The sequence below is a fragment of the Anomalospiza imberbis genome, chromosome 8, assembly GCF_031753505.1.
Source record: "Anomalospiza imberbis isolate Cuckoo-Finch-1a 21T00152 chromosome 8, ASM3175350v1, whole genome shotgun sequence".
Taxonomy (NCBI): Eukaryota; Metazoa; Chordata; class Aves; order Passeriformes; family Viduidae; genus Anomalospiza; species Anomalospiza imberbis.
The window spans coordinates 30,302,707-30,330,432 of NC_089688.1; the positions used below are offsets into that span (position 1 = coordinate 30,302,707).

A 27,726-nucleotide genomic window follows, 5' to 3' on the forward strand; every position below is an offset into this window, starting at 1 on the left:
CTTTACTGTTTAAAAACAGGAGCTTTGTTCTGTTTTGCAGCCACTGATCTTCTTTTGGCTTGGAATCCCATTTGTCTGGGCCTGGTAGAGGGAGTCATTGGGAAAGTCCAGCTTCACACAGGTATGGGCTTTGCTCTCTGCTGATGGGGATTTTATTTGTTTACTGCTGAAATTCTGTGATATTACAAATGCTACTGCACAGCTCCAATGGAATGATGTAGTGTTCTTTGCTGTGGAGGAGCACTCCCCACATGGACTTGTCAAAGTGATTCTATTATAGCTGCACATGCAAATTCACTCTGCTCTCCAGTGAATGTATTGTGATTTGGCACTGTCTTGTAAAAATAGAGACCTGCATTCACAAATAGTAGAAACTTATATTTGAAGTTCTATTTGAATCTCCATGTGAGATTTATAAAATTCCTAAATCTTTAGGAATAATCCTTCTGAGGAGATTCCTGTGCAAAAACTAATAAAGGAAGCTTTCACAAAAGTATAAGGCCTGAATTCTCAATGCTGTATAAAAACCTGAATAATAATTGCTGCCTTGGTAGAGGAATATTTGAAAACAAGACAAACAATTAAACTTGTTTGCAGTCAAATGACAGAACTATAAAACTCAAACAGGTGTAGAATTCATTGTTATTTTAATGATAAGCTTGTCTTTAACTGATAGTAGTAATGTGTTCCTGTAAAATAAACTCAGTACTCCTGCAGCTTTATCAGCTTCAAATTCCTGTAGCCATAATAAGTATTTATTTTGATATATACCAGCTTTGTCCAGCAAGATACCTCTTCAGTAGAGCTCTGGCTGTCTATTTACTGGCAGTAGGAAAGGTGGCCATAAACCCTTGCTGTGTGCCATTGTTTGTGTGAGTGCCTACACCCTGCATTTAAAGTAGTGCCTGGCAATATGATCAATACAGGTAAAGTTTCAAGTGTGTTCCAGGAGGGCAGGATGGATTAAGTGCTGAGATGGATCAGATGTTTGTGGTCCCTTGAATAGAAACAGATTGCTCAGGGTGGCAATAGTGGGATGGAGGACAGGGACTGCGACACCCTGGCATGAGTGTAGGGCAGATAAATCCTAGGAATTATTGTGGCTCCACAGGTCCTGTGACCCCTGGTCCTGTTTCTGGGAGTAATAATTCAGAGACCACCTCTCCATGAAGTTCATGGTCATGTCCTCCTTCTAGTGACATCACTTCATCTTCTTTGAATTCACCTGATATTTTTGTCTGTGCTCATTCTCCAGATTTGTTCAGCCACCCTTTTTCAGAGCTGGTGATATGAAGTGGTTCAGATTCTGCCATCTCGCTTTTTCCTCTCTTCATCCAGGTTGTCTGTGCTGATCAGCATGTGCTGTCCATGGCTAAACTCCAGTAATGACATTTTTCTGCTGTGGGAAAGTGCTCAGTGATTGGTTTTGACACATGTTTTTTGTGTTTGTGTGGGGTGTGGTGTTTTAAAACCGGGCCCTTGGGTACACAAAAGCCTTCCCCCCTTCCCTCTAGGGAGTCTAGTTATAAAAGCCTTTGAAAAGGGAGACTTCAAATGCTTTCTGTAAGGTTTTTTAGTATATTGTGGTAACTGAAGATTTTTGCATTTGTGTTTATTGTGAGCTGCTTCCTCTGCTTATGAAATCTGAGTTGAAACTTTCCCAGAGTGTGATACTTCAACAGGTGTCATCTTGCTGTTGTCAGGTAAATTAAGATTATCAGGTAATAAGCCTGATATCTCTTCTTTCCATGTGTCCTACAGTGCTACTGAATCAATTAAGCTCATCCAGGCATTGCACTCAGCTTCTCCTTAGGTCAGTGGGAGTGTTACCTTTTGTGTCTGCCTTGTTCAGATGACACCTTCACAGACTGTTCATCCTTTCTTTTTGTTGTAGGTATTCTGCTGTTTAGTGATGCAGCTGTCCTATAAATGGTATCTTGTTTTCTACTATTAAATACCTGAAAAAAACCAGCCTCCAGCTATTTATCCTTACTTTTCTTTTGAGAGCTCCTGGAATTGGGTGCCATTTCCTGATGAGTGTTTTCCATCAGGCTGCAGTGACAAGGAGAGGGCTGACTGAGGTGTCCCACACACAGCTCTCCTCAAACCTGCTATTTTCAATTAACTCCTACTTGATCTTGTTCAAGTGTGGCTTGTTGTTGTCCTCAGGCTGAATCATCTAGCAGTCTGTAACAGTAACCTGTCTTCATTAATTATTCTTGTATCAATCTTTGTCACCTGGAAACTTTATCAGCAGAAGTTGTATAAATATTTTACATTGCTGGATGGTTCTGTCCAGGCTCAGCAGGAGAACTGTGCTGCAGGAGCTGGGTGAAATGCCTGACCTGCAACAGGAGGACTTGCTGCTCTGATTTCTTCTTCCCTGTCCTCAGGTTATCAGGATCAGAAAAATTAGTTTGAGGCTCATGTGGTGAATTTGGGCTTGTCCTGCTCAGAGCCTTGTTAGCAGCTGTTGAAAAGAGATTTTAAAAATCCTTGCCACACACAAACATTGACAACTTCAAATGCCTTTTTAAGTATTGGAGTTGTTACCAGTGCACTCCAGGGCTGTGACAAAGCCTGTATGCACTTGAATGTCTTGGTCGTAGATCCTCATGTGTTTCTGAAAGATTTGTTTATTGCAGGAATGCTGGACTTGTCTAAGATGACCTTGAAATGTCCCTATAATCAGTCATGGACTGTCTGTAATTTAGCATTGGAATACCCTTGCCAATGAGCTGTAACTAGGGATGGGTTTTAATTTACTCTTAATCTTGCTGGTTTCATTGCTTGCCTCATACAAGAGAATGTGTAGGAAAGCTGCTGTGACAGGGAAGCTGTCTCATAGAAACCAGCTAGCCAATATTACACGGTTTACTTTTTAATTCTTCAAAGAATTTTTGACATGGAGGGGACAGTTGTACCTCTGAACATAATTGTACACTTATATTTGATATTCAAATCTATTTAACGCAATATTTTGTTCTTCCCCAAAGTGAATTTTCTTAAAACATTCAGATACTTTATTTTTTTTGTGTGTGGGGAACTCAAACCCAAACAATAAAACGTTGGTTGAATATCAGAATGTGAGAATATAATTGCTTACCATTTTCTGGCCCATTCCAAAAGAACTTTTAAGAAAATGCAGAGTAACAATGGGAATAAAAGGAAAAGGGTTTTAGGATGTATTGTGGAGATGTTACTGCAACAGTTAATTGCACATTTTCTTGGTAAGATGCACAATTAAAATTGTCTTTGCATAATCTTCCATATAGAGGCAAACACACCTCTTGTATAAAGTATCTCCTTTATAGAATTTAATTTTGTTGTCCAATATATCAGACTATAACCAAAGCTGGCCTTCCTAACCAGTTCCAGCAATTGCCACTTAACACAGTCATTTCTGCCATGGGTTCTTCTGTTTCTTGGTCAAAGCACCCCCTGTGCACTGCAGTGTCTGTACTTGGATTCATTTGGCATGTCCCAGTGCTGGTTAATTAAGACCCAGGTTAAATGCTGCTGGCAAGAGTCCACAGACTCTGTAAGCAGGGGGGAAATGGAGTTCTTCCTTCCTTATCCTGAGCTTTTTTTTGTTAGCATGCCTCTGAATCTTGATAGAAACTTCAGGCTGTTCTGAAATCTCTTAATTGAGATACATCTGAATTTCATGCAGTCAACAACTCAAAGCATTCTTTTTGCATGCAGCCAATTTTTAAGTTGTTCGAGTAACAAAAAGTATGAAATTGGTAGTGTAGAATTTCTTAGCTAAAATCAAAATCCATGCAGAAAGCAGTATTTGTAATAAACTCATGTACAGTTTATGAAAAGTTACTGCAAAAGCATTTGGGGGAAAGTACATGCTAGATTGTTGGGGAAGTGTTAGAGAAAAACAGCAGCGTTGTGCTGACAGTGTTGAAACAACAGAGGAGTAAATTTCCATTTTAGTGAGGAATGAGAGGTAATAGCTTCCTTTGGATGCAATACTTCAAGCTAGTTGTTACCATCTGCTCTGCCCGAGTTCATAATACACTGAAAATGAACATTATATTCTGAGAGATGCCTTAAAACGTGCACTTCTCTGGAGTGGCATACAGCTGTCCTGTTCTGCAGTGCACACCATAGCTCACACATTGAGCAGGCAGTCACTAATCTGTGGAACTGCTTTTTTCCTTCTGACTGCAGCAGCACATTCTCTGTATTTAGGGATTCAGTTATTTAGATATTGCTGGCTATTATAATGTGCTGCTTTTATGGCTATTGTTGAAGCTTTTACTTCAGGGCATACTTTATCTGCATAATTACTTCCTGACTGTTTACTTTTGATCTGCTGGGGAATTCCTGTTTTCTTTCAATGTTCTGTGGCTCTGGCTATACAAAGAGTTTTGCAATGTACACCAAGGTGACATTTCAGTGCCTTTTTAAAAATGACAAAAGGATACTCAACTCACTTGTCAGTATTAAGCTCTTAAGTTCTTGTTTACAGCTACCAGGGTTTGTTAATATAGGCAGGGGGAAGACTGGGCAGAGATTTTTCCTTTTCCAGTTTTTTACTGTGACATATCTGCTTTACCTTACACTAATCTCCAGCAGAACCCTATTGATAATTCACTGGAGCTCTAGATGGTCGCCTTTGTTAGAAGAATGTCTGTTTTGTTTGTTGAAATACACTGGTGATCTCCTAGAAGTAAATTGTGTGGCCAACCTTCTGCAGATGGGAATAGATCAGCTGGAATACCTGCCTGGACACCCTATTGTAAAAGCTTGGATTGCCCTGGCTTTTCAGAGACTGCTGGGTTTGCCTACTAGAAATCAGCATAGAAAGGGTAGATCTTTTCAGATGAACTGATAGGCATCTTTATGTGTTGCTGGTGGGTTTGGCAGCATTTCAATTTCTCCTTTGAAAAATGTTTTTTTTTTTTTAACCTGTTCATTGGTCTTCTTGCTGTTGCATAAAATCTGTATTTTCCTCAGCTTCCTTTTCCCCATGGCTGCTGGGTGAGATGCTGGGGGCAAAGGCAGGTGTTCTCCAAGGCATGTTCCCTGGAGCTGCTCCAGCACCTGTGAGTGAGGACCGCTGAGTGGCATTTGCTGTCACTCTCCTCTCCTGATCTGGTATCCTTTGACCAGTTTTAGGAGATTGTGCTTGTGTGACAGCTTGGATTGTTCTTGTGACAGCCCTGCTCCAGCCTCAGGGCTGACTCTGCTCCATCAGGGTGCCACCCTAAGATCCGCCCTGACCTGAGGTGTCTGATCCTGCAGAGATGAGGGTTCTGCTGCAGTGTTCAGGAGCAGCACAGGGCTCCCTTTACAGGACCATGCAGATTAAAGAAGTGGTGCATGTCTTCATTCCCCTTCCCCTCCTGCCTTTTTGAGAGGCACCTTCTGGCTCTCACAGCATGTCTGTAGTTAGGAAGATCTGAAATTTTTAAAGGCTTCTTAATACCTACCATAAACATATCTCTTTTTTTAAAGGCAGTAATGCAGAATCCAAGGGAGGAATGCAATGTCACAGCACACAGTTGTCTGTTGGCAGTGACTATGCCTGTTCTTTAGATAAAAGGAACTGCTGGGGTTTTCTGTGTTTTTCTTAAGCATTCAGAGGATAAAATACTGTTTAGAATTTACTGAGCAAGGAGAACAGGGTTTGTATTTGCTATAGAGCTGCTAAATAGACTTTTCAAAGGCTGTGGATCGTATTCAGAGGCACAATACATGACACATTCTGCCATCACAAGTGCGGGAGCATATTTAAGTCTGTCACAGCAGGCGTTTTATGTCTTTATGTCACCTTTTCAGCTGAACTCAGTTGGCTGCTTCTCAGCTGGGAGAAGCAATGAATGTGCATGTTTGTCTCTAGGACTTTCTCTGCCTTTTCCATCTCCCTTAACAGAACTTTTGCTTTTGACTCCTAAAAGCCCAGCACAAAACTCCTGCTCTAGCCAAGGGATTGAAATCTGGGAATGTCCAGGCACTCCTCAGCAGTCAGTGGGAGTGTTTGCTCTGTTTCCCTGTCTCATTAAAGTGTGGGTGCTGTAGCTGCAAGTGCTGTAGGCTGGATGTGTCTGGAATGCTCCTGTCACCAATATCTTCATTAATTTTTATCTCACTAATTTCTCCACCACTTTATGCTCTTCAGGAATGCTGTCATGAGCCTTTAAACACGTGTAAACTGCTTTATGTGGTGCAGTCCATGTTTGCTCATCAGATTTCTTCACTCATGAATCTTGCAGTCAGGTGTTACCTGTGTCTGTCTTGCTGTTTGATACATGACAGGAGGTACAAAAGGAAATTCTTGTGGTCTGAGCTCCAGCTGTTCTCAAATTGTGCTGCCATCAGTGGGAATGTGCATCATCCTAGAGATTGTTAATTGCTAGAGGGGAAGCAGGGGTTACTTCGATGTAAGTCTCTGAAATAGTTAATCTCCTTATATTAGAGACTGAATAAATATTTTAAAGTCTTTGTTTATTTTATTGCAATGCATAATAACAAAACACAACAATAACAAATCATCATTCACTGGATTCTTCTAGTCAAATGGTTTCTGGCATAGTAATAAAAATAAATTCCTGACAAAACAAAGGCATCTACTGATCTCTTTTTTCCCAGATTTACCATGGTGGCTGCTTTTAATCCGTCAGAAAGCATTGATTGGCAAACTTCCAGGAGATCATGAGGTTTGCAAAATAACCAAGATTGCAGTGATTCCACTTTCTGAGACAGAACCTCAGGATCTGGAACTGGAGGTATGGCCATCCTCAAGGAACTCTGACTGTCCCCCTTCTGCTTCAGTGAAATAAAAGTCAAATGCCTCTCATCTCTTTTTTCCTGCTATAAGCAAACATCTTGAATATTTTGTGCTTTTTTAAATACTATTTTTTGATAAAAAGTATTTTTTAAACAGAAATCACATGTTCTGTTGGGGAGGGAAATTGCAACAAAATAATACCTAGATTTCATAAAGATCATTGGAAATACCACACAAGAATAAGATTTACTGAATCAGGAGAAAGTATATTTTTTTAATGGGTTCTCTTGCTTTCATCCCATTTTATCTTAATTCTATAACTTAATACAGAATCTTAATTCTATAACTTGGCTTGAAGGGAAATCCTTACTTAAAATGTTGCCATTTTTTCCCCAACAGAGAATGGATAAAGGAACAAAAACAAAACTGAGTAGTGCTAATTTAATTTGGATGGGAGGTTGGAGTGGGTCTGGGTACTCAAGTTATGTCAAATTGAGGCAGAGTGTCTCACATCACAGGAGAAAATGCCTTTTATAGAAGAGTGAGAATTAGGCTATAGATGGAAACCTGCAGGTTTCCCCTCTATTTCAGTGTCTCCCCTAGGTTTGTGGACATCAAAATCTTACTTTTGTAGACTTTCAGTTTTCTTTGAACTCTTTAAAGAATATTTAAGTGTTGGCTTTAATTCATTGTCATTTTTTAGCTTTGTAAAAAGCACCATTTCGGAATAAACAAGCCAGAGAAGATAACACAGTCCCCAGATGACACAAAATTCCTGCTGAAGACTCTTACTCAAATTAAATCTAATGTGTCTGCTCCAAATAAAAAGAAGGTAAAGTTTTCTACTGTTTCCTTCTTTGTTCCAAAATGTTGAGTTCATAATTCAAAGGTTTTGATGAATGATCAGATGGAATACAAAGACCTTAAAGAAACTGCAGAATGTGGAGCTGCTGTCTTGATGCCCAGTGTAATTTTTTTGATTACTTAGCTGTGGCTCTTCTGTGATTTTTTTTTTTCATTTTGTAAGTACATAATTTTGGCAGAATTGCTAATAGAGGTCTTTTTTATTAGTGAGGTTCTAAACTTCTAGAAATTTCTTTGCATAAGTATCTCTTAATAATAGAGGATTGGACACAATTTGGTGCCTGGTTCCTCAGAGAATGTCATACAGTCTCATCTAACTGCTTTTAACCAATAATGACTTGGATTAGGAAATCAAAACAGTAGTTATTAAAACTAGAATTATGTTTCTCAGACTGCTGTCTCTTGTGTTTATCTTTGCTGGGAGTTTTTCCCTGCTCATCACTGGGAAAGTGTTTGTCCTCCAAGGTTAGAAATGGAAAATATGACTGGAGTCTTTTTCACTCACAGAGAAAGACATGAGAGTCGTTTTTTTTTCTTTCAGATTAGAGAAAGCAAAGAGAAAGAGAGACTGGAGAAGAGATTATTGGAGGAGTTGTTCAAAATGTTCATGGATTCAGACTCCTTTTACTACAGCCTGAGCTATGACCTGACAAATTCTGTGCAGAGGCAGAGCGCCTGTGAGAAAACCAACCTACCCCTGTGGCGAAAAGTGAGTGCTTGTGTGTGTTTGTTTGTGTTTGTTTCTTCGCCTGGGGGATGAGCTGTCCAATGATGGTCGTGGTCCAAACCTGGCTGATCACATTTTACAGCAGCTGAACACCTTGTCCTGTAACCAGCCCAGGTGCAAGGAAACAAAAGTCTGCAGCAGCATGACCTGAAGTGTTTTATTTAAAGCACTGACTTGTCTGTACGGGTGTGGTGAATAAACTGATGGACACTGGTGTCCTTCCCTCAGATATTGCCAAACCTAACTTGTAATACTGCCAAACCTGCCCTTCTGTCTTCTGAACAGGTGGATGACAGATTCTTTTGGAATAAGCACATGATTGAAGATCTTATCAGCATTGATGTGAGTCCTAGTTCTAATGTGTTTTATGAGAACAATTCTTTAGTTCTTTTTAGTTGAGATGTTTGCTTAAGGCCTTGTAGGGGTTTGGTTACAAACCTGCTTAGCAGACAGGTCAGGATCAGGGCTGTGCCTTCTGTAGCTGAGCAGCTGGCACTGCCTTCTTCCCCCAGCCAGCCTGTGATCATTGCTAAGGAGTGAACTTCAGCTGAAATAAAACATGTAATGCAATAAAGCAATGTAGAATAACTTGGTGTGGTATGTTTGTGCTGATTTCTTAAGGTAAAGTTGAGTTGTGTTTTAATGTGAAATGGAATGAGGAGGAACCAGGAAAGAAACAACCTCTGAATTTCAAAGTTTCCCTGAGATAAGATTTTGGTTCTCCATAGTGGAGGATAGTGTTTTGTCTCTTTGAGCACAGTAGCTGATCAGTGTAAAACCAGTGTAGAACAAGTTGTTCTGAACATCTGTTCAGAGTAAATAAAACATTTTCCTGGCAAGTGAGCACATAAAGAAGCAGCAAACCACCTCTCTTTCTTCAATATATGACCTTCCATCATTTTAAATTAACCTCGTGGACCAAGGACTAGGTTGCTAAGTTCTGTATGCCAGTTTAGGCCAAGTCTAATTTTCTTGAGGGGTGACAGCATCTTGCCTTATGCCCTACTCCTCTTTCGTGGATAATTATAAATAAACGAATGGTTATGGAGTCACAGCAGGGTAAACCTACGTCCTCTGTGAAAAGTTGTGTGTAATGCAGGAGTTTAATGAGTTGTGTATTTTTCATGTTATAAGATATAAATGGATAACCTTGAGTTAGTGGGGAATTTGGGTCTTGATTCTGTTTAAGAAATCAATGTTTTCAGGTGCAGAGCCATGAACCAGTTGTCTTGAGGACTAAATTAGCCCATATGAAGCTCTATACTGTTATGTGTTGCTGAAAACAGGCTAACATCTACCTTCCTGTATAAATGTGATACAGTATGTGTCCACACAGAGGTTTTAAAACTGCCTTAAATCAGAAACTAGGTCAAAAAATTGCTTTCTTTCTTCCTTCTGATGTAAAATCCCTGTGACTGATGGAGGAAAAATGCTGCTATCTTTTACAGAAATAAGGATATGGCAAAAATTAAAGCATGAAGACTATGTGAAGGAAATGTTTTATAAACATGAGAAATGGCAGAAATAATTGTAGGTAATGTTGGACTGAGAGGACAGTAAATGTTTTTTGTACCCTTCAGAATGCTGAAGTGGACTTCTGGATTATCCCCATCATTCAAGGATTTGTGCAAATTGAAGAACTTGTAGTAAACTATAATGAATCTTCTGATGATGATAAGAGCAGTCCTGAAACTCCTCCTCAGGAATCATCTTGTGTAGATGACATCCACCCAACGTTTCTGGTGGCACTTATCTCCCGCCGGAGCCGGCACAGAGCGGGTAGGCAAACACAGCTCAGGGTGCTGGGGGTGTTTCTGAGCACTGCAGAGGGATGCAGCTGGTAAAAGTGGACAGTGCTGAGTTGTTGAATCTTTGCTTCTTTTTTTTTGCCAGGGTTGGCATTAAATGTGTGAGATGGTATTTCTTGTTGGGACTCAGATGTTTATTATTTCTTATCTATATTAGTCTCACAAGCTGTGAGTTCTGCAGCACTTCACTCTAACAAACTAAAAATGAAGCCCTATCTCTCTCTCTCTCTCTACAAGGCCTTTTAAGGATAAACTGTCCAATTAAGAAATGACACCTAAGTTATTTTTACTTTTAACCGAATAACCAATCACCTGTGCCCTGCAATGTGGACTTTATCCAATTACACAAAACCACCCAAACCCATGGAGAAGAAGGTGAAGAAGGACCAGCCACCACCCTAAAACCTCCATCTTGCTTTATATGTATATTACTATATTCTAAAACCTTAAACTCTGGGTTTTCCACCCTGTGATATTACACACTTCTACTCAAACTCCACACCCATAATCCCAGTGCTATCATTCCATTTTGGAAGCCTTCTCCACGGCCTCAGGTCAAATGCAGAGTTCTCTTGGGGTTCAGTGCCGGTCAGCACAGAAAGTGTGAAATTCTCAGCATCCAGGGTTCCAGCACTGAGTGTTCAGCAGATGGCCAGCCCTTGTCCGTCTGCACTGCAGCCTTCCCTGCTGGGAGGAGGGAGAGGAGAGGCTGCAGTGCCTACAGCACTGTACAGCTGTCACTTGGGCTGGCTGCTGAGTGAGCTTCACTGGTCTGCTCAGGAGCACTGAATGCATCCTTGGAGGTCACATTCCTGAGGTAGAGTTCCATTTTTGCAGAGATCTCCCTGATTAGGGCCTTGCTCATAACTCTGTGCTGATATCTTTTGGTAGGCTTGGATGGGAGTTAAATTTTCAAAGGTTTTTGAGGGCTTTTGGGAGCAACTGAAGAGGCTTGAAAAGCCATGTGTGTGCATGCCTGTGTCCCAGGAGATGTTTATTAGGGGCAAGGTGTGATATATGACCATGATTTGGTCTCATACCTTATTTGACTTAGAGTAGCAAGGGAAACAGAAATCATTCCCTGTCCTTAGGATCTCAGAGAGAAAGATTGAATCACTTTACTGCTTCATAAATCCTATTCAACTCCAGGCTTTTCAGTCTGTTTGGTTTTTATGAAGACACTCTAATGTTTCCAACTCCTTTCTTATACAGTTGGGTTTTTAACATGTCAAAAAACCCAGAAAAAACCAGTTGAGCTTACCCTGCTAGGACTCTAGCTTTGTACCACAGCTCACTTGGATGCATTTAATTCAGTTCCAAGGGAAGTGGTTTGTCAGAACAACTTGGAGTAAATAGTTGAGGGTTTCAGAGTAGTACCTAGTTTGCAGTCTGCCCTTTTCATAATAAATTGTTACACAGATACAGCAACTGAATTCTAGAGGGAAGATTTCTTATTGATTGCTTCTTACTATGAATGTTACTTTGCTCATCTGATTTCTAGTCCAGAGCATAAACTGTGTAGAATTTTCTCATATTTGCTCATCTGATTTCTAGTCCAGAGCATAAACTGTGTAGAAGTTTCTCCCTGTCTGATTAAAGGCTGTAATGCTGCTCTGACAATTTCTCTATAGAGATCCCTATTATAGGTATTTTACATTCCTTTCCCTTCCCTTCCCTACTTTGAACCTCTTCCCATCTGTGCTGTCAAGGTTCAGCTCAAAAGTTTGGTTCAGTTCTACCTTAGCACTTGGAACTGAATTTCCATGACCTTGAATATTTTTCCAACTCTCTTGCTCCTTCCCTGTCCCTTGCTACCCCCTGCATCCTTTGTGAAATAATGATGTGCTCCCCTTTGAGTCAAGGATATGCAAACACATTTCTGTTTAATGAGCAGTTCAGAGCTGGGTAGGCATAAAACTGTAGTCAGAGGTGCTTTATCTCTTCTTAATGGGCAGAATTAGTTACACAAGGAGGGGAAGGCTTCTGTTTTGTGAAACCTGTAAATCCTCTTGGGCTCCTTCTGGGATCTCTGTGAGAAGTGGAGCCTCTGCCAGTAAAAGTGGCCTTTAGGTTTATGGAAAATACTGAGCACTGAAGTAAAACTTTGTGCTAAATGTGACAGAACAGGAAGAAATGTGTATTTTAAGATGGACCAGAGGTATTTGTGACTTTAATCTGCCCTGTCCTGTCAGTTTACATTCTGCTGCTCTTAGTGTATCATGAAATAAACTTTATCCATGTAGTCAAAATAACTTTTGAGGAATAAACTAGGGTATGAGTGACTTCTGCTGTTGATCAGGGATTTGGGCTAGAACTGTTGTCTTGGTTTAGCATTGTCAAATACAGCAACATAAATTATTAATGTTTAAGGCAAATACTTTAATGTGACTTGACCATTCTCATTTCCCCAGGAATGCGGTATAAGCGGAGAGGTGTTGATAAAAATGGAAATGTGGCAAATTATGTTGAGACAGAGCAACTGATCCATGTCCATAATCACACCCTTTCCTATATCCAAACACGAGGCTCTGTGCCTGTTTTCTGGAGCCAAGTTGGATACAGATATAACCCACGGCCCCGGCTGGATAAGAGTAAGTATTTGGGAGAAAAACCTAAAAATCAGAGCCCCCTGGAACTCTCCTTTTGGAGGAGATGTTTATGTGGGTGTGGTTCATATGTAGAAGGATGAAGCAGGCTTATTAAAAGTTAATTTTTTTGTCCCATCTCCTCTTCCCAAAAAGCAAAATGCAGCAAAATTCAAGAACGTTTGCTTATAACAGCAATGTTGAAGCAGAGCAAATTAATGCAAGACCTTTAAAAGTAATTTTGTACAATGAGTTATTATCTTCAAACTAAGATATCTTGGTTTTTTAGAGTACAAATTCGGGCATGATTTAATACATCAAACAGGACTTAGTGCTGAACAGGCTGTTTCTGTCTAACACTGCTCTGCCTTGTAGGTGAAAATGAAACAGTGTCCTGTTTTCGTGCACACTTTGAAGAACAGCTGAAAAATTACAAAAAGCAGGTGAGTGCCACGTAACAGAATAGTAATCTCATGAAAATGCTGGAAGTTAATGTTTTTAGGTTGTTTTTCTTGGTGGTGTGTTGTGGGTTTTTTTAGAAGCTTTTTGACAATTGGAAGGTTGGTACATAAATAGAATTTTACTTTAGCTTTTTCAAATATCCTTGTAAATAACCAGTAAAACCCAGGAATAACTTATGGCAATGTTTAAACCCTATTTCTGTGTACCTTTCCTATGCATTCAGAGCTTCTCTGTATTTAAATTTGTGTAGGCAGAGAGCTGTTGGAGTTTGTCTTAGGTACAATCTGTCAAAGGTTGTGACTTCAGCAAGATTGCTATGAATCTTTAACTCTGGAGCTATTTGTTATTGCATGGTGTAAGTCTAAGCAAGTTGTGTAGCAGATGAGTGTTAAATAATTAAACTTTTGAACAGGTTATTATTAACTTGGTGGATCAGACAGGCAGAGAGAAGATCATTGGAGATGCTTACCTTAAACAAGTTCTTCTCTACAACAATGCAAATCTGACTTACGTTTCATTTGACTTCCATGAGCACTGGTAAGAAACCTTTTAGAAATATCACTTTGCATCTTTTTTATTGGCATGAAAAGCAAGTATGAATGAGGAGAAAACTCATTATTATTTCTTCTTCTGCATGAAACACTGTTCTTTTAAACAAGAACACAGTTTTTAAACTAAAGCACTATAAAACTTCAAGCTTGGGTAACCAAACACTGCTGTTTGTGATGTTGTATCCCTGATCTGTTAAATACGCAGTTACTTATCGGGCAAAGCTTAATTGTCACACATTTTAAGAGTTTCCTTAAACATGCTATGAGTGTAAAGCTGTGGCTGACCTGCTTTTTCAAGCTATGTAGCATTTTGCTTTTAATTCTCTATTTCTGTTTCTCTTGCTTGTTTCTATAAAAACACGGTGAGTTCTTTCAGGACCCTGATGTTATTTCAGTATAAAATACACGGATTTTATCTTAATCCAGTGTGAGTAGTTGCTGTTTTCATGACTGCCCTCTGATGCTGCTGTGCTCTAGAGCAATGATCACATGCCCAAGCATGTCATCTGTCACAGGCATGTATTTCTCCTGCTGCCCTCAAGCAGGCTGCATTTGTGTGGGGTCTAAACTGGTTTAATCTTCACTTCCAAACTTAATCTAGGGATTGCAGCTGGCCTGGGAGAGCATTACTGGCTGACTGAGTATGGCATTAGTAGATACTGTCAGAGGGGGTGGTGGGAAGGGAAACCCCTCTCAGAACAGTATTGGCCTTTGAGACTTCTGTAGGACTGTTGATACCCTGGATTGATTTGATAATTAATCTTTTGTTCAAAGGAATTTTCATTTTCCTTCCTTCACTTTTTTCCTGCAAACAGCTGTAGTGACCAGGACTGTTTCTGCACTGTGAGCAGGAGTGAATTGAGAACAATCCTGAAAAATAACCAGTTGGGGTAGGGGGAGGAGGGGGTGATGTGTCTGTAGGTGGTTTTCTCTGTACAATCACTGGCAAAGCAGGACTCACCATCCCAGTTCCAAATCTTAAAGTAGTTACTTGAGACTAAAATGAGAACAGAATGTTGCACATGCCTGAATAGCTGCACACTTACTCTTCCTAATGGAAGCAGCATTAAAAAATGCTAAGTCTTGAGAATTTAATGATCTTTTAACCTCTTGCCTTGGATTTGGACATTGAAATGTACTGCAAAATAGTTCTGGATATTGGCTCATTTTCTGTTGGCTCCTGTTTAAAGCTCATTGCAGGAGGGAATGCTTGTCTCTCTCATTTAGCCAAAACACCATATTTGTTAACAGTACAAATAGGATAAAGTTGTTAAGTAAAGTCACTGCTCTAGTTCAAACTAACTTTTGTGAAATTCTCTGTTTCAGCCGAGGAATGAAGTTTGAAAATGTTCAAACACTGACTGATGCCATTCATGATATTATTCTTGACATGAAGTGGTGCTGGTAGGTACTTAACTGTTTTTAGACTAGTAGGGAACATTTGTAGAGTAAAATACCGACAATGAGTAGATATTCAGAGGCCTTAATTTTCTCCAAACCAATATGTTTTATATTTCTCTTTCGGTATCCAGCTTGTTTGTCAGAGTTTTTGTCTTCAGAAGTGTTGGTGTTCTACCCATGTGACAGCAGAAATTCTCTGGTGCTGTTGACTGCATTTCTGCTTTTCACACTTTTAGGGTCACTCACATTTAATGTGAAACACTTTGTATTTGACCCACAAACCCTAGGATGGCAGCCTTACTGTTGACAGCAAGCAGATATGTTTGACCTTATTTTGAACTGATTAAAGTTCATACATTTGGGTAACGTGTGGGGCTGCAGCCTCAATCAATTGCTCTCTAATGTTCTGTATTGCTGTCATTATCATTGGCTTCTCTGTTTTTGAAATGAAATGCCTTTGCTCTTGAAAGCTTGTATTATGTATGCATGAGTTGAATTCAGCATCTGATTGCATCTCAAGTTTGTGGCCTCAGTAGGATTTATGTTTGATATTCAGCCTAGATTAAAGAGGAGGTTAAGTTGGAACAGGAGGAGTCAATTCAGTGTGGGGTGTGGCTGGAGTGTGAGTGCAACCATAAATAGTGCTCCATGTGTAAAATGTTCTGCTGTTTATAGCAGCTGATGAATTACACTGGATTTTCAGTGTCTCAGTGTGCTTTTGTTCTCTTCCTGTTGATAGGGTTGACCAAGCTGGAGTGATCTGTAAGCAGGAGGGAATTTTCCGGGTTAACTGCATGGACTGCCTGGATCGGACCAACGTTGTGCAGGCTGCTATTGCCAGAGTGGTCATGGAGCAGCAGGCACGTAAAACTGAGGGGCTCTGCCAAGTACTGAGTGCCTCACACCTTAACTGTTATTCACAGAGAAATCAGTGTGTTTGAAAAATGCTGAACTGACCTCTATGAAAAAATCTTTGCAAAATACTTGAAGTGCCATGAAGCCAAGAGGAATAATATATGCAAATGCAAAACTTGAAATAATTGCAGAGCAGTGATACCTCCTTCTGTCCTCCTTCAGAAAGGACTGATTGTCCACAACTTGGAGAGGATTGTCTTGTTTGAATTTAGTAATTTCAATTTAAGTTATGTAGGAATACAGTTTAGAAACAAGACACCTTCTCCCCCAAGTGCCTCACTGAAATGTTGTTAAAAGACTAAAATCTAACAAGTTGGGTGCTATTTTAGGAGCTTTGAAGTGAAATACTGTGATGCAGCAAGTAGGGAGATGAGTTGTCCCTTCTGTGTGTAGAGGAATAATTAATTCATGATGTAAATAGCCTTGATGGCTGTGGCTGCTGAGCTGTGGAATAGTTCTCCCTGTACAGAGGAGGGATTTTCAAGCAGATTGAGAGTACTTTCCTTTAGTTTTCCTCTTTGCTCTGGCCCTCACTTGCTTTCTAGAAGTTCAGTGGTGACTACTCTGTTCCCTTGTGAAGACTTCACTGGCACAGTATTGCTACAGACCTAACACAGATTTAATGTCCTGTAACTGGAACATCACAGCCCAAAATGAGCAAACCTGGTTATGGTTAAAGTGAAGGAGAAAGGATGAAGTGGGTCCTTCATTAGGGTGAAAAGTGAATGGATCTGGCTGTTTCATCTGGCAGTTCCTCTTTGTGATCTGCTATTATGAGCTCCTGACATAGGAGTACTGAGGACCAGGGGAGGGATCAGCAATCCCCCAATCATTATTTTAGAATAGGGTTTCTGTCCAGGGTAACTCTCGAGTTCCAAGGCAATTCTTTCAAAAACAAGAGTGTTACAGATTGCTGTGAAGAGTCAATCATTGCTGAAGTGTGAGCTTGTGATGTGCTGCATCATTCTCATCCCGGAGCTGAAGTACTTGGGAATCAATTAATGACTGAGAAATGCCCTGAGCATTGCAGGGTCAGTGGCATGGAGTGAAGGACTGAGGGTTACACGTACCTCACGCTTCTTCCTTGGAACCTCTGGACCTGTTTTCTCTCATCTGGGAACTTGATAGGGCTTTCAGAGTTAATGAGCAGCTCTGTGTGAATTTTCATCTAACTTGCAAAGAGTGCTTGAGCATTTGGTTTCAGTTGTAAGTGGAAGTTTTCCTATGATTTGTTCCAAGTTATCCCTATCATTTAGTGACTGCATTGCAGTTGTGTCTGTGCTGCTCTACCCACTCAGTGTGTGTACAGAGCCTGACACTGGTATTGTGCCCAAGGCTTATCTGGGGAAAACTGAAGGACTGGGTGTTCTAAGCGGGAGAGATCTTCCTCTAGTATCATGACAAACAGTAACTGCCCAAAATGTGCAAGCACTAATAATAAACCAACATAAGAAGTTATTTATTTGTTTTCAGACCCTTGAGGTCATGAATGCCTTTGCAATAGAAGACAAATTAACTTGCTTATTTTAAAATTGTGATGCCTGTCTTTTGATGATTCTCTATTGAAAAATTTCCTGTATCTTGAGAATCTACAGTAACTTGTTTTCCTTCAGCTAATTTTTTGATGATTGACTTAACATCCATAATTAATGTTACTGCTGCCTCCAGTGATGTGATGTTTAGCAATAAACCACCAATTCATTAATTTAATCTGACAAATCAGCACAATGGCTTCCTCCTCCCCTCATACAACATCTGACAATTAAACACTTGGCAAGCGTTTCCTTTACCGAGCTCTGATACTGAGCATGACTTTTACTTTGGGCACTGAATTAATACATATGTCAAATTCCAGCTCAAAAAACTGGGTGTGATGCCACCAGAGCAGCCTCTGCCAGTGAAATGCAACAGGATCTACCAGATCATGTGGGCCAACAACGGCGATGCCATAAGCCGGCAGTACGCGGGCACGGCAGCCCTGAAGGTAAGGGGGGAGCCTCACCTGCCCCCAGGAATGTCATGGATTACAGGGCTCATGTGCACTGGAAAACCCTGGGATATTGTCTTGGTTTGAAAAGCCAGGTGTCTGCTAAGGAAGGCAGGAGCCTCCCTTGAAATGGAAAATGTAAACCCTTCCTTCCCCCTGAATTGTTATGATTTTGAAATTAAGGGGCTCTCAGGCAAAGATATGGGAATAGGAATAACAGTTCTTTACTTGGAAAATTAAAAATATAAATGCAATAGTACAAAAAAACCCATTGACAGAGTCAGAATCCGATCTGACCCCCTGTGTGTCAGGGTGGTGGCAGAAGTCCCATCCCATGGTGGCTCAGCCCTCCTGCAGTGCCAGCTGTGCTTCTGCTGGAGCAGGGATCCTGCGCAAGGGTGGAGTTTTCCTCTGAAGCTCCAGGGCTGCTGGAGATGGGCCTGGGCTTACTTTGGGAATGCAGTGGAGAAGAAAGCTGCTCCTCTGGGAATGCAGTGGGCAAAGGCTGCTGTGGTGTTCCAAAATCTCAGATTGTATCCAGGTAGGAATGCTTGGCTCCTCCCTCTGGGCGGAGCATCTCCCCATGGATGATGGAATTTTTTCAGCCGTGCAGTGAGACTCACTGGCCCATGAACAGAAGATAATTAATAATTAATGGCCCATTAACAGCAGCTATCTCCTGGAGGGAGGATTGGTTGTGGAAGAGATAAAGAAAACTGCCCAATGAACAGCAGAGAACTGCCCCACCTCTGACAGATGGCAGTAGAATACACACCCCAGCCACATCTTGCATTTCCAGCCTAAGACAGATATTAAAATTCACCAAGTACTCTGTGTGGTTTTGTTCTGGAGAGATGAGGCTTTGCAATGGAAGAATGTTTTGTGTTGTGCTTGATGTGAGTCAGAGAAGAGCTGTGTGCTCCCTGCACTTTTCCTGCATTCTGTTCTCTTCAATAAAAAGCACAGCAGAGAGAAGAGTTTGAGAGATATATTAATTATTCCATCCACTTATATTTTATCATGGTTATAGTACTTCAAAGCAGTTACAAATACTTGAAGAATACTCTAAAGTTCTGCAGATCAGGCTATGTTGGTAGTAGGGTGATATTAATTAGCTATGTTTTCTAAAGACTCTTTTTAATTACCTGCAATACACTCTGTCTACCAAGATCAAGCATGAAACTCCTTGCTCTGTACTTCTGCTGCTTTGAAAAGTCATGGAATTTGAGGTATTTGCTGTGGCAAATGCATTTGGCATAAGAAAAATCACTGTGGTGGAAACTCTTAACACTTAAATCTGTCTTTAAATATCTCTGCTGAGCTTTGACTAGTTGATTGCACTAATATTAAAAAAAACTCAAACCTAACATGCTTATTTTCATTGGGTATATTAAACTTTAAATCTGAAGTGCAGACCTCAGTTTATAGATCTGAATTTTCAGGCCTTCTGCTGGAAGATTTCTCCACTCACTGTTGAGGTTCATGGATTAAATTCATTAATTTTAATTGTGGTATTTCTTTTAATTTGAAAGTGAAACGCACTTGAAACATTCTGCATAGGAGTTGATGTGGCTTTTAGAAATGCTCTGTGTCAGTATGTCTCTGAAAATAGAATCCTCTAATGAAGTGTAACTCCCAAAACAACTTTTCATTCAAATTCTAAGCCTTCTGTGGCCTAGAAACTTTCTTTTGTTTCTGAGGCTGGGAGGATTTGTGCTGCTTTCCTCCAGTATGTTATGTTTGTCTTGTTTTGGTAGCAAAAGCAGTGAGATGAAAACCATTTTTCAGTAAGCTTCAGTCTTCTCTACTGTTCCAGTAGTGTTCCTTTTACATTAAAGGCCAAAAAAGAAAGGGATGTTTTTCTTTTGGAGGTATTGAAGCATCACAGTGATTGATGTGTTGAAAGTCCTGCTTCAGTGTTAGCTGGTTTATATGTCCAGATTTGTTTTCTGTTGGAATTTCCTACTGAAACTGTAAGTCTGTCAAAACCACAGGATGCTCTGCAGAGTCAATGCCATAAGATGCTCTTAGGAAAAAAAAAAATCAATATTTTCAACTTCTACATGAAATAGTTACTTGAAGATAATTCCTGAATTTCCATCTATTCAATTCTGAGTTTCAGAGTGCCAAATCCTTTGAGCTGAACCTGCTGCTCCAAATTTTGATGTAAAGATTTGCATGTTGTGTGTGACAGGGTGACTTCACAAGGACTGGTGAAAGGAAGCTGGCAGGGGTGATGAAGGATGGAGTGAACTCTGCAAACAGATACTACCTGAATCGTTTCAGGGATGCTTACAGGCAAGCAGTCATAGGTAAGAGCACAATTTCAGCCCAGCTAGGCTGTGGTATTTAGAAGATATTATTAAATCATATTGGTTTCATCTTTCTGACTGATTTTTTTTACGTGTTGCTTAAAAGCATTGTGAGTGGGTACATGTCTGTACTGGACACTACAAGGAACAGTCTCACTCACTTTGGAATTTAAGTGATACTCAATTCAGAGGGATTGCATGCAGTGTGACTCGTTGGAGACTTTTTTAAGAAGAAGTTAAATTTATGAAGCAAGTATCTCTTAAAATTGTGAGGAACTCTTGTTTTTCACTGAAAGTAGAGTTACACCTTCTGATACAGCAACTGAATGTTGCTACAGGCAACATTCTCTTCAGAAAGACTACCAAGAGCATCATTAAAATGCAACATTTAGAAGGAATTTACAAACTCTTGCCATATATCACTCTTAACTGTTTCTTGCTTGATATTTCCTGGGGTTTATTTAGATTTGATGCAGGGTATCCCTGTGACAGAGGACCTGTACTCCATATTCACAAAAGAGAAGGAGCACGAAGCCCTGCACAAGGAGAACCTGAGGAGCCACCAGGAACTGATCAGCCAGCTGCTGCAGAGCTACATGAAACTGCTCTTGCCAGATGATGAAAAATTCCATGGAGGTTGGGCACTCATTGACTGTGATCCAAGGTTTGTTGAACACAGTTAAAACTGATCAGCTGCCACTCTGACACCTCTGTCAATTACTTCTGATGTTAAAAGGTTTTGATAGGTGATGTGTGGACAGTTCTGTAGAAGGACAAGAGTGCTTGAAGGGTTTGAGTACTTGTAGTTGTAAATAGAAAAGTCATCTAAACCAGTGCTCTTCCCAAAGTGCACATCCATCTGGAAATGGCTGGATGTGGTTAATATTGCCAAAATGTGGCAGGTACCATGAAGAGAACATGTAGAACTAAGGGTGGTTAAAAGGGAGTGCTTGAGAACCTCTTGTTCCTTATTGCTTTATAGGGAAAGTGTAATAACTTAACTGATCAGATTGAATCCTTGGCCAGTGAGTCAGCAGTTGGACAGTCTGGATTTCTGTTCATGGAAAATAATGGGCCTAAACTCTGAACTTCACTCCATAGCGAGTTCAGGAGCTTGCAAGAGAAAAACAGTGGTTAGATCTCCTGCAGGTTAAACTTCAGCATCTAAAAACAGCAGAGCAGGTTGGTATGACAGCTGTTCAGGGGACAGACTCATCACCCTCACTGAATCTGAGGTATTTTTCCATTTCCCTGGTAGCATTTTTAATAGGCTGTGGGCTTTATTTGTTTTTGGACCTTCTGCTGACATATTTGAGCTGTTAGGTAACTTCAGGTTTGAGAGAGAGTGTTGCTTACATGGATCCATTTGATAACACACCATGATTGAAACTTCTTGTAACTTGTGTTCAGCTCTTAAAGAGCTGAACTTGAAACTTCTTGTAACTTGTGTTCAGCTCTTAAAGAGTGTCCCCAGAACACACTGGGCATGGGTTACAGCCCTGCAAATAAAATAAATACCCTGTATTTTTTTTCCCTTCAGTCTCATCGATGCCACTCATAAGGATGTGGATGTGCTGCTTTTACTTTCAAATTCTGCCTATTATGTGGCCTAGTAAGTTACCACTTTCCCTTATTATGTGTAGTTAATTTTAGTAGCTTTGCTTTAGATTAGTAGGAAACACTAAATTCTGTTTCTTTTTTCTAGTTACGATGATGAAATTGACAAAGTGAATCAGTACCAAAGGTTAAGTCTTGAAGCTCTGGAAAAAATAGAAATAGGTAAGAAAGCAGTCACTCTTTTTTTGAATGCTCTTAACAATGGCTTGAGTACTTGAAGCAGCGGTCCTTGAAGTGTGGCACAAACCCGGGGCACCCCACCTAGAAATGGCCCTTCTGGCTGGTAACAGATGCCAGGCTCTTCCTACTGCTGGAAATGGAAGCTTTGATCACTGGAAGGGTTCTGAAATTTTCCCTCTTTCAAACTCCTAAAAGAGCCACGGAGTCATCCAAACAGATTTCATTATTTATCAAATGGCAGTAACGATTTTGCCAACTTCTGTAATGAGTCACAGATTTGTGCATTCAGGGCTCTCTTCCTTTGATCCAAACACAGCGATTGGCTCAGAATTGTACTTCAGATCTGTTTCATAGCTTTGTAAAGCTTCTTTCTCAAGGGCTGATAACAAACATACTATTACAAAAGTACCTTATTATGCTGATTTAATTTATTTGCTATTGAATGTAACATCTGCAGGCTAAATCCAGCATTTTGTACTGGAAGCATTAAAGATGTGACGTCTTTGAATCATGAAAAAGGTGATCCAGTTGGGGAGAAGGGAGTGTGTGGCCTCCTGATGGAATTTAATCCTCCATTACACAACACATAGTGATTTCATCATCTCCTGACTGACTTTCACTGTGTCTGTGCAATTTCTGAGCATTCAGGTGAAAGGTCTCCCTCACTTGTGTATTGTGGAGATTTGTATCCTGAGGTACAGAAGAGAATGAAACATCATCATCCACACCTCATTTGATGCTGTAGATCATGCACTACACTGAAGAGTTGAAGTACTGGTCTAAATCTTGAAATTTCAATTACATTCTCTTGATAAAAATATTAGCTTTCCCTTTAATCCTTGCAGGAGCATTCCCTAAAAAACCCAGAGGATGTGAAAAGTATAAAACTTTTTTTTCCCTTCTATTTGAAAGGGTGATCTGCAATAAACAATCAGGCTGGATTGTAAAAGACATACACAGAGTCTAATTGCTTTTTGTAAGTTACTGATTGTTTAGTTAATGTGAAAATCGTTCATTTAAAGTGGCTGTCCTGCTCTTATGAAAAAAAGAAGCATTTTAGGCTGAAAAACACTGTCAGCACTTACATATCTTTAGGTGCAGGCTCTGCAGTATCTCTTTCAGTGTTTGGTTAAAGATTTCTAATGATTTCTCCTGGTTTCTCTCTCAGGGCCTGAGCCTACTCTCTTTGGCAAACCCAAGTTTTCCTGCATGAGGCTGCATTACAAATACAAAGAAACGAGTGGATATTTTCACACTCTCAGAGCTGTGGCTCGCAGCCCAGAAGAAGATGGAAAAGGTTTGTGTCCTATGTAGAAGTTTTAGACATAGAAGTGCATCCAGTGTACTGGTGTTTCTCTAAAAAACACTTGTTCCATTGCTCTTAAAATTTCTCCTTCTTGAGAAATCACTCCAATGAAATCCAGTTGTTTGAAGTGGGAAAGCAATTAAAAAAAAACCATTCAGATGTTACTATTTTAATAGAAAGAAAAATAAGTTTCAGATACAGCTTTAAAGCACAACATCTCTCTAGAACTAGAGTAATTTCCCTGTCCAGGTCTTTACTGCTCCAAAAACTTAGAAAATGAAGTTAAAATTAACTCCTAAAGAGGTAAAGAAATCGATTTCTTTAGTGAAATCAGTGTCTGGAAATGTCCTTGCTTGTTGTTTAACTAGATTAAAGGAACACTAACAAGGGAAAAAATATCACTTCATACCTGGAGCACTGAGTTTTGTCAGCAAGGATTAGAATAAATAAAATTGCTTCTCTTCCTTCCCCAAATGAAGCAGTGTGGCAGTGATTCACTTAATGCTGAGTATTTAGGGCTGAAGGAGAGACTATTCTTTAGGTTTGTTTTGTAAGCTTTAAATCAGAATTGCATCTTGAAGGGCACAACTGCTCTGTGGAGTGAAAGAAAAAAAAGGCAATAAAACCAAACCAAATGACGTTAAAATTAGACCTGTTTCCCTGTAGAGTGTGGAATATAGGCTTCTAAGGGTGTTTTTAAGGGTCTGACAGGCTGCTGCTTGGATTTCAGACACTCTTCAGTGCATTGCAGAAATGCTGAGAATCACAAAGCAAGCAATGGGAATGGATGTGCCCATTATTGAGAAGAAGCTGGAGAGGTGAGTACCTAAATGATGTGAGCCTTCTGTATCCCAGCTTTGCTCTCAGCTCAGCTGCTTCTCCCAGCTGAGTAGAAAGTGTAGTAAAAAAAAACCCAACTTGTTCTTTTTACAGGTATTGCAGACTGAGTATTTGCTAAATGTGGCTACTGAGTATACACAAAGTCAGGTTAAAAAAATGGAGAGTTTAAATCCTTTTTCATCAGAAACTAAAGTGCCTGCAGAAGCTGCCTGTTCCCCTTGTTTGGTTACTGTTCTTTGTTGGTTTGAGCTTAATTAGCTTATATGGGTACAATATTATTATGTTAAAAAAAGGATTAAATTTATTATTTATGTAAGGAAAGGGCAACTTAGGAACTAAAAAGTCCACTTGTGTTAAAGACGTAGACTGGAAGACAGTCTAATGTACAGTCAAAGCTTGGTGCTTTGATTGTACATTAAAGATCTTCTTCCTCTTCTAGGAGGAGCAGCAAACCTCATGAAGACATCATTGGCATTCGGTCTCAGAACAGAGGGTCCCTGGCCCAAGGCAAGAATTATTTACTGAGCAAGTTTTCCTCCCTCAATCAAAAGGTGAAACAAACCAAATCCAATGTAAACATCAGCAACCTTCGGAAGCTGGGCAGCTTTGCCAAACCTGAAGTGAAAGTCAATTTTTTAAAGCCAAATTTGAAAGTGAATCTTTGGAAATCAGACAGCAGCCTTGAAACTCTGGAGAATCCAGGGGTAGATCCCAAAGCCCCTAGTGAATCTGACACGGAAGCCTCAGACAATGACTCGTTCCACTCCGATGACTTCCTGAGCAACTCCAAGTCGGACGAGGAGGCGCAGCTGGCGGATTCCCTGGAGAACATTGGCCCCACGGACTACGTGCTGCCCAGCTGTGGCATCATCGCCTCGGCGCCGCGCCTGGGCAGCCGCTCGCAGTCCCTCAGCAGCACCGACATGAGCATCAGCATTCCCGTGCCGGCCGAGGGCCAGGACGTTGCCATGCCTTCTGCTGACAGCGCAGAGCTGGAGTTTGCTAAGCCCATGGACGTGTACTGCCAGAGGTTCGTGCAGGACGCCCAGAGCAAGGGGTGTGATGTGGTGGAGCCTGAGGCTGGTTCTCAGGAGCCCCGTCACACACCGACCCAAACCAGCAGGAGCGCAGCCAAGAAGGCAGAACCCAAGGCTGAAGCTGTTGCAGACATTCCTTCCAGGCCATCAAAGCTGGATGTTCAGTCTTCAGAGCCAAATCCTCAGCTCTTGGCTGTCAGTGGGCCCGACTTGAGTAAATCCCACAGGAGCCCGGGATCTGTGTCTGGGAACCACGAGCCGGGACTCCACACCACTCCTTCCCCTGCTGATGGCAGCAGCAGCAGGGCCGTGTCTCCCTTCGCTAAAATCCGCAGCTCCATGGTCCAGGTTGCCAACATCACCCAGGCAGGATTGACTCAAGGGATTAATTTTGCTGTGGCAAAGGTCCAAAAAAGCCCTGCGGAACCAGAAGCTTTAAATGAAATCAAACAAAAAGAACTGAGAGAAATGTTTACGCAATGCCAGACACGAATAATTCAGATCTAGTTGCTCATTTGGGAAGTGTTCTTCTAGCTGTGGCTTCTAATAAAATAACACAATGACATCAGGACTATTGTGGCATGAACTGCTGCTGGATACTGGGATTGATAACAGGTAATTTGTTTACAAGCAGTGAGAGATGCAAATGAATTTGGTTCTGACCAAGCTTCAGAATTCCTTCAGGCAGGTGAGACAGAACCTGTATAAACCGTATTTAAACAGGTAGCTTAGACACTGGGATTCAATAAGCATGCTGTTTATCTTAGATGTGTTGCACAGTTATTTTTTTGAGACTAATTTTGTAGCTCTTCTGAATTATGTAGAAAGTATTTATACTCAAAGGATGATACTGCACTTCTCTGACCTTACTTACCTTGCACTACACCAGCAAAATAAAGTACCGGTAAATTGCATTTTATTTATTTTTGGACTAGTATTTTTACTTGTTTTCAATGAAGTTCTAGATGCAGCTGTTTTTGAATTGTGCCTCTACAATGGGAATCAATTTGTTTTTGTTGAATTTAAGTATGTTAACGAGAAAGTAAGATTTCTTTGCTATCCTTTCCTTTCCAGACATCCTGGGACACTTTCATTATAGATAAAACTTAGAGACGCAATCTGAAATACCCACAATCCTGCAGTGCAAATTTCTCCTGTAGATTGGTTTTTTTCCTCACTTGTTTTGAGGTGAGGGGAGATGAAGCAAATGTCTTTGAATTGTCTTGCCCATTTTAAAGCAATTCCTTTTTTTTTAAATTCCAAACTCTGCCCATTTGCTCTAATTTTTTCTCTCTGTAAAGCAAGATGAGCCAGATACCTGCCCGTCAAGCACTGTGTCCCTCTGTGCTAGCATTCTCTTCAAGTATGAAAAATGATGCAAAATCCCAACTAACATCTAAAGCAGAAGGCCAGTGCACTGCTTTGTAAGATCAGGGTTGCATTAGAGCGTAGCTGTCAGCATCTATTCAGGACCAAATTCCTGACCAGCTCCAGCTTTGCACCTCGCAGGGTGAAGCATCTGCTCATGCTGGGAACTGGATAAAAAATCCCCTTTGCTCTGTGTGTCAAAGGATTACATCTGTTAAATCCTCCCTCCCAGGAATGCCTTGCCATGCCATTCCAGGCTAGGACATTGTCCAGAAGCTGCTGTGAAGCAGGACCTTGCTGTGCTGTGGTTTGTGACTGTAAGCGCCCTGCCAGACCCAGTGCCTCTGTCCTGTCCCTGTCCTGTAGATAGGCTGCACGTGGTGTCCCCACAACGTCGTGTCCCGGGCTAGGCTAGCTCTGTGTCTTAGGACTTGTACTGTGTCTGAAAACATTTACCACCTGCAACTTTGATAAACAAATTTGGTTTATTTATTTTATTAAAGTGATGTGGGTTTGGGTTTCTGTTTTTTTTTTTTTTTTTTTTGAGTGTCCATACTTGTGGCTATATTTAAAATTAAACTACTACTGTATTTTAATGTGAGCAATATACATGAGATATTTTAATAAAAAAGTGGAATCAAAAGATGGGTTTGGTATGTGATGTTAAGGGATGTGGGACTGCAGGGCTTTGGGGTTTTTTTCCAAAATTACAGACACAGTCCCCTGGTAGTCAAGGGACACAGCCATGACTTCAGTTCTTTATCCTCTTAGAATAGTGCTGCTTTTCTAGGCAACTGCTGCCAGGGCCTCACCACCCTCACAGGGAAGACTTTCTTCATATTTTATCTAAATCTATCTGTTAGTTTGAAGTCATCACCCCTTGTCCTGTCCCTCTCCAGCTGAATATCCTTCCAGCTTGGGAACTGTCCCATCCCTGGCGATGAAATACTGGAGATGGCAATGGGCACAAAGCCATCCCCAGAGGCAATCTTAGAACATAACCCTGCATTCCAGCCCCACT

The 27,726-nt window shown here is 40.7% G+C and overlaps 1 protein-coding gene across 2 annotated transcripts in view; it reads left to right on the top strand.

Annotated features, from left to right (window-relative positions):
* Positions 1-26,256, top strand: part of INPP5F (inositol polyphosphate-5-phosphatase F) — a 39,645-nt gene extending 13,389 nt beyond the window's left edge. For both annotated transcript variants that reach the window (XM_068198212.1, XM_068198211.1), the window contains exons 2-20: positions 41-121; positions 6,607-6,743; positions 7,449-7,577; positions 8,151-8,318; positions 8,622-8,678; positions 9,917-10,115; positions 12,556-12,735; positions 13,105-13,172; positions 13,604-13,728; positions 15,069-15,146; positions 15,883-16,003; positions 17,914-18,042; positions 20,240-20,357; positions 20,823-21,021; positions 21,898-21,969; positions 22,063-22,136; positions 23,323-23,451; positions 24,191-24,278; positions 24,740-26,256. In XM_068198212.1, the coding sequence (XP_068054313.1) occupies positions 41-121; positions 6,607-6,743; positions 7,449-7,577; positions 8,151-8,318; positions 8,622-8,678; positions 9,917-10,115; positions 12,556-12,735; positions 13,105-13,172; positions 13,604-13,728; positions 15,069-15,146; positions 15,883-16,003; positions 17,914-18,042; positions 20,240-20,357; positions 20,823-21,021; positions 21,898-21,969; positions 22,063-22,136; positions 23,323-23,451; positions 24,191-24,278; positions 24,740-25,844 (3,257 nt within the window). In that variant the 3' untranslated portion in view covers positions 25,845-26,256. The remainder of the gene's footprint in view (positions 1-40; positions 122-6,606; positions 6,744-7,448; positions 7,578-8,150; positions 8,319-8,621; positions 8,679-9,916; positions 10,116-12,555; positions 12,736-13,104; positions 13,173-13,603; positions 13,729-15,068; positions 15,147-15,882; positions 16,004-17,913; positions 18,043-20,239; positions 20,358-20,822; positions 21,022-21,897; positions 21,970-22,062; positions 22,137-23,322; positions 23,452-24,190; positions 24,279-24,739) is intronic.
* Positions 26,257-27,726: the final 1,470 nt, after the last annotated feature.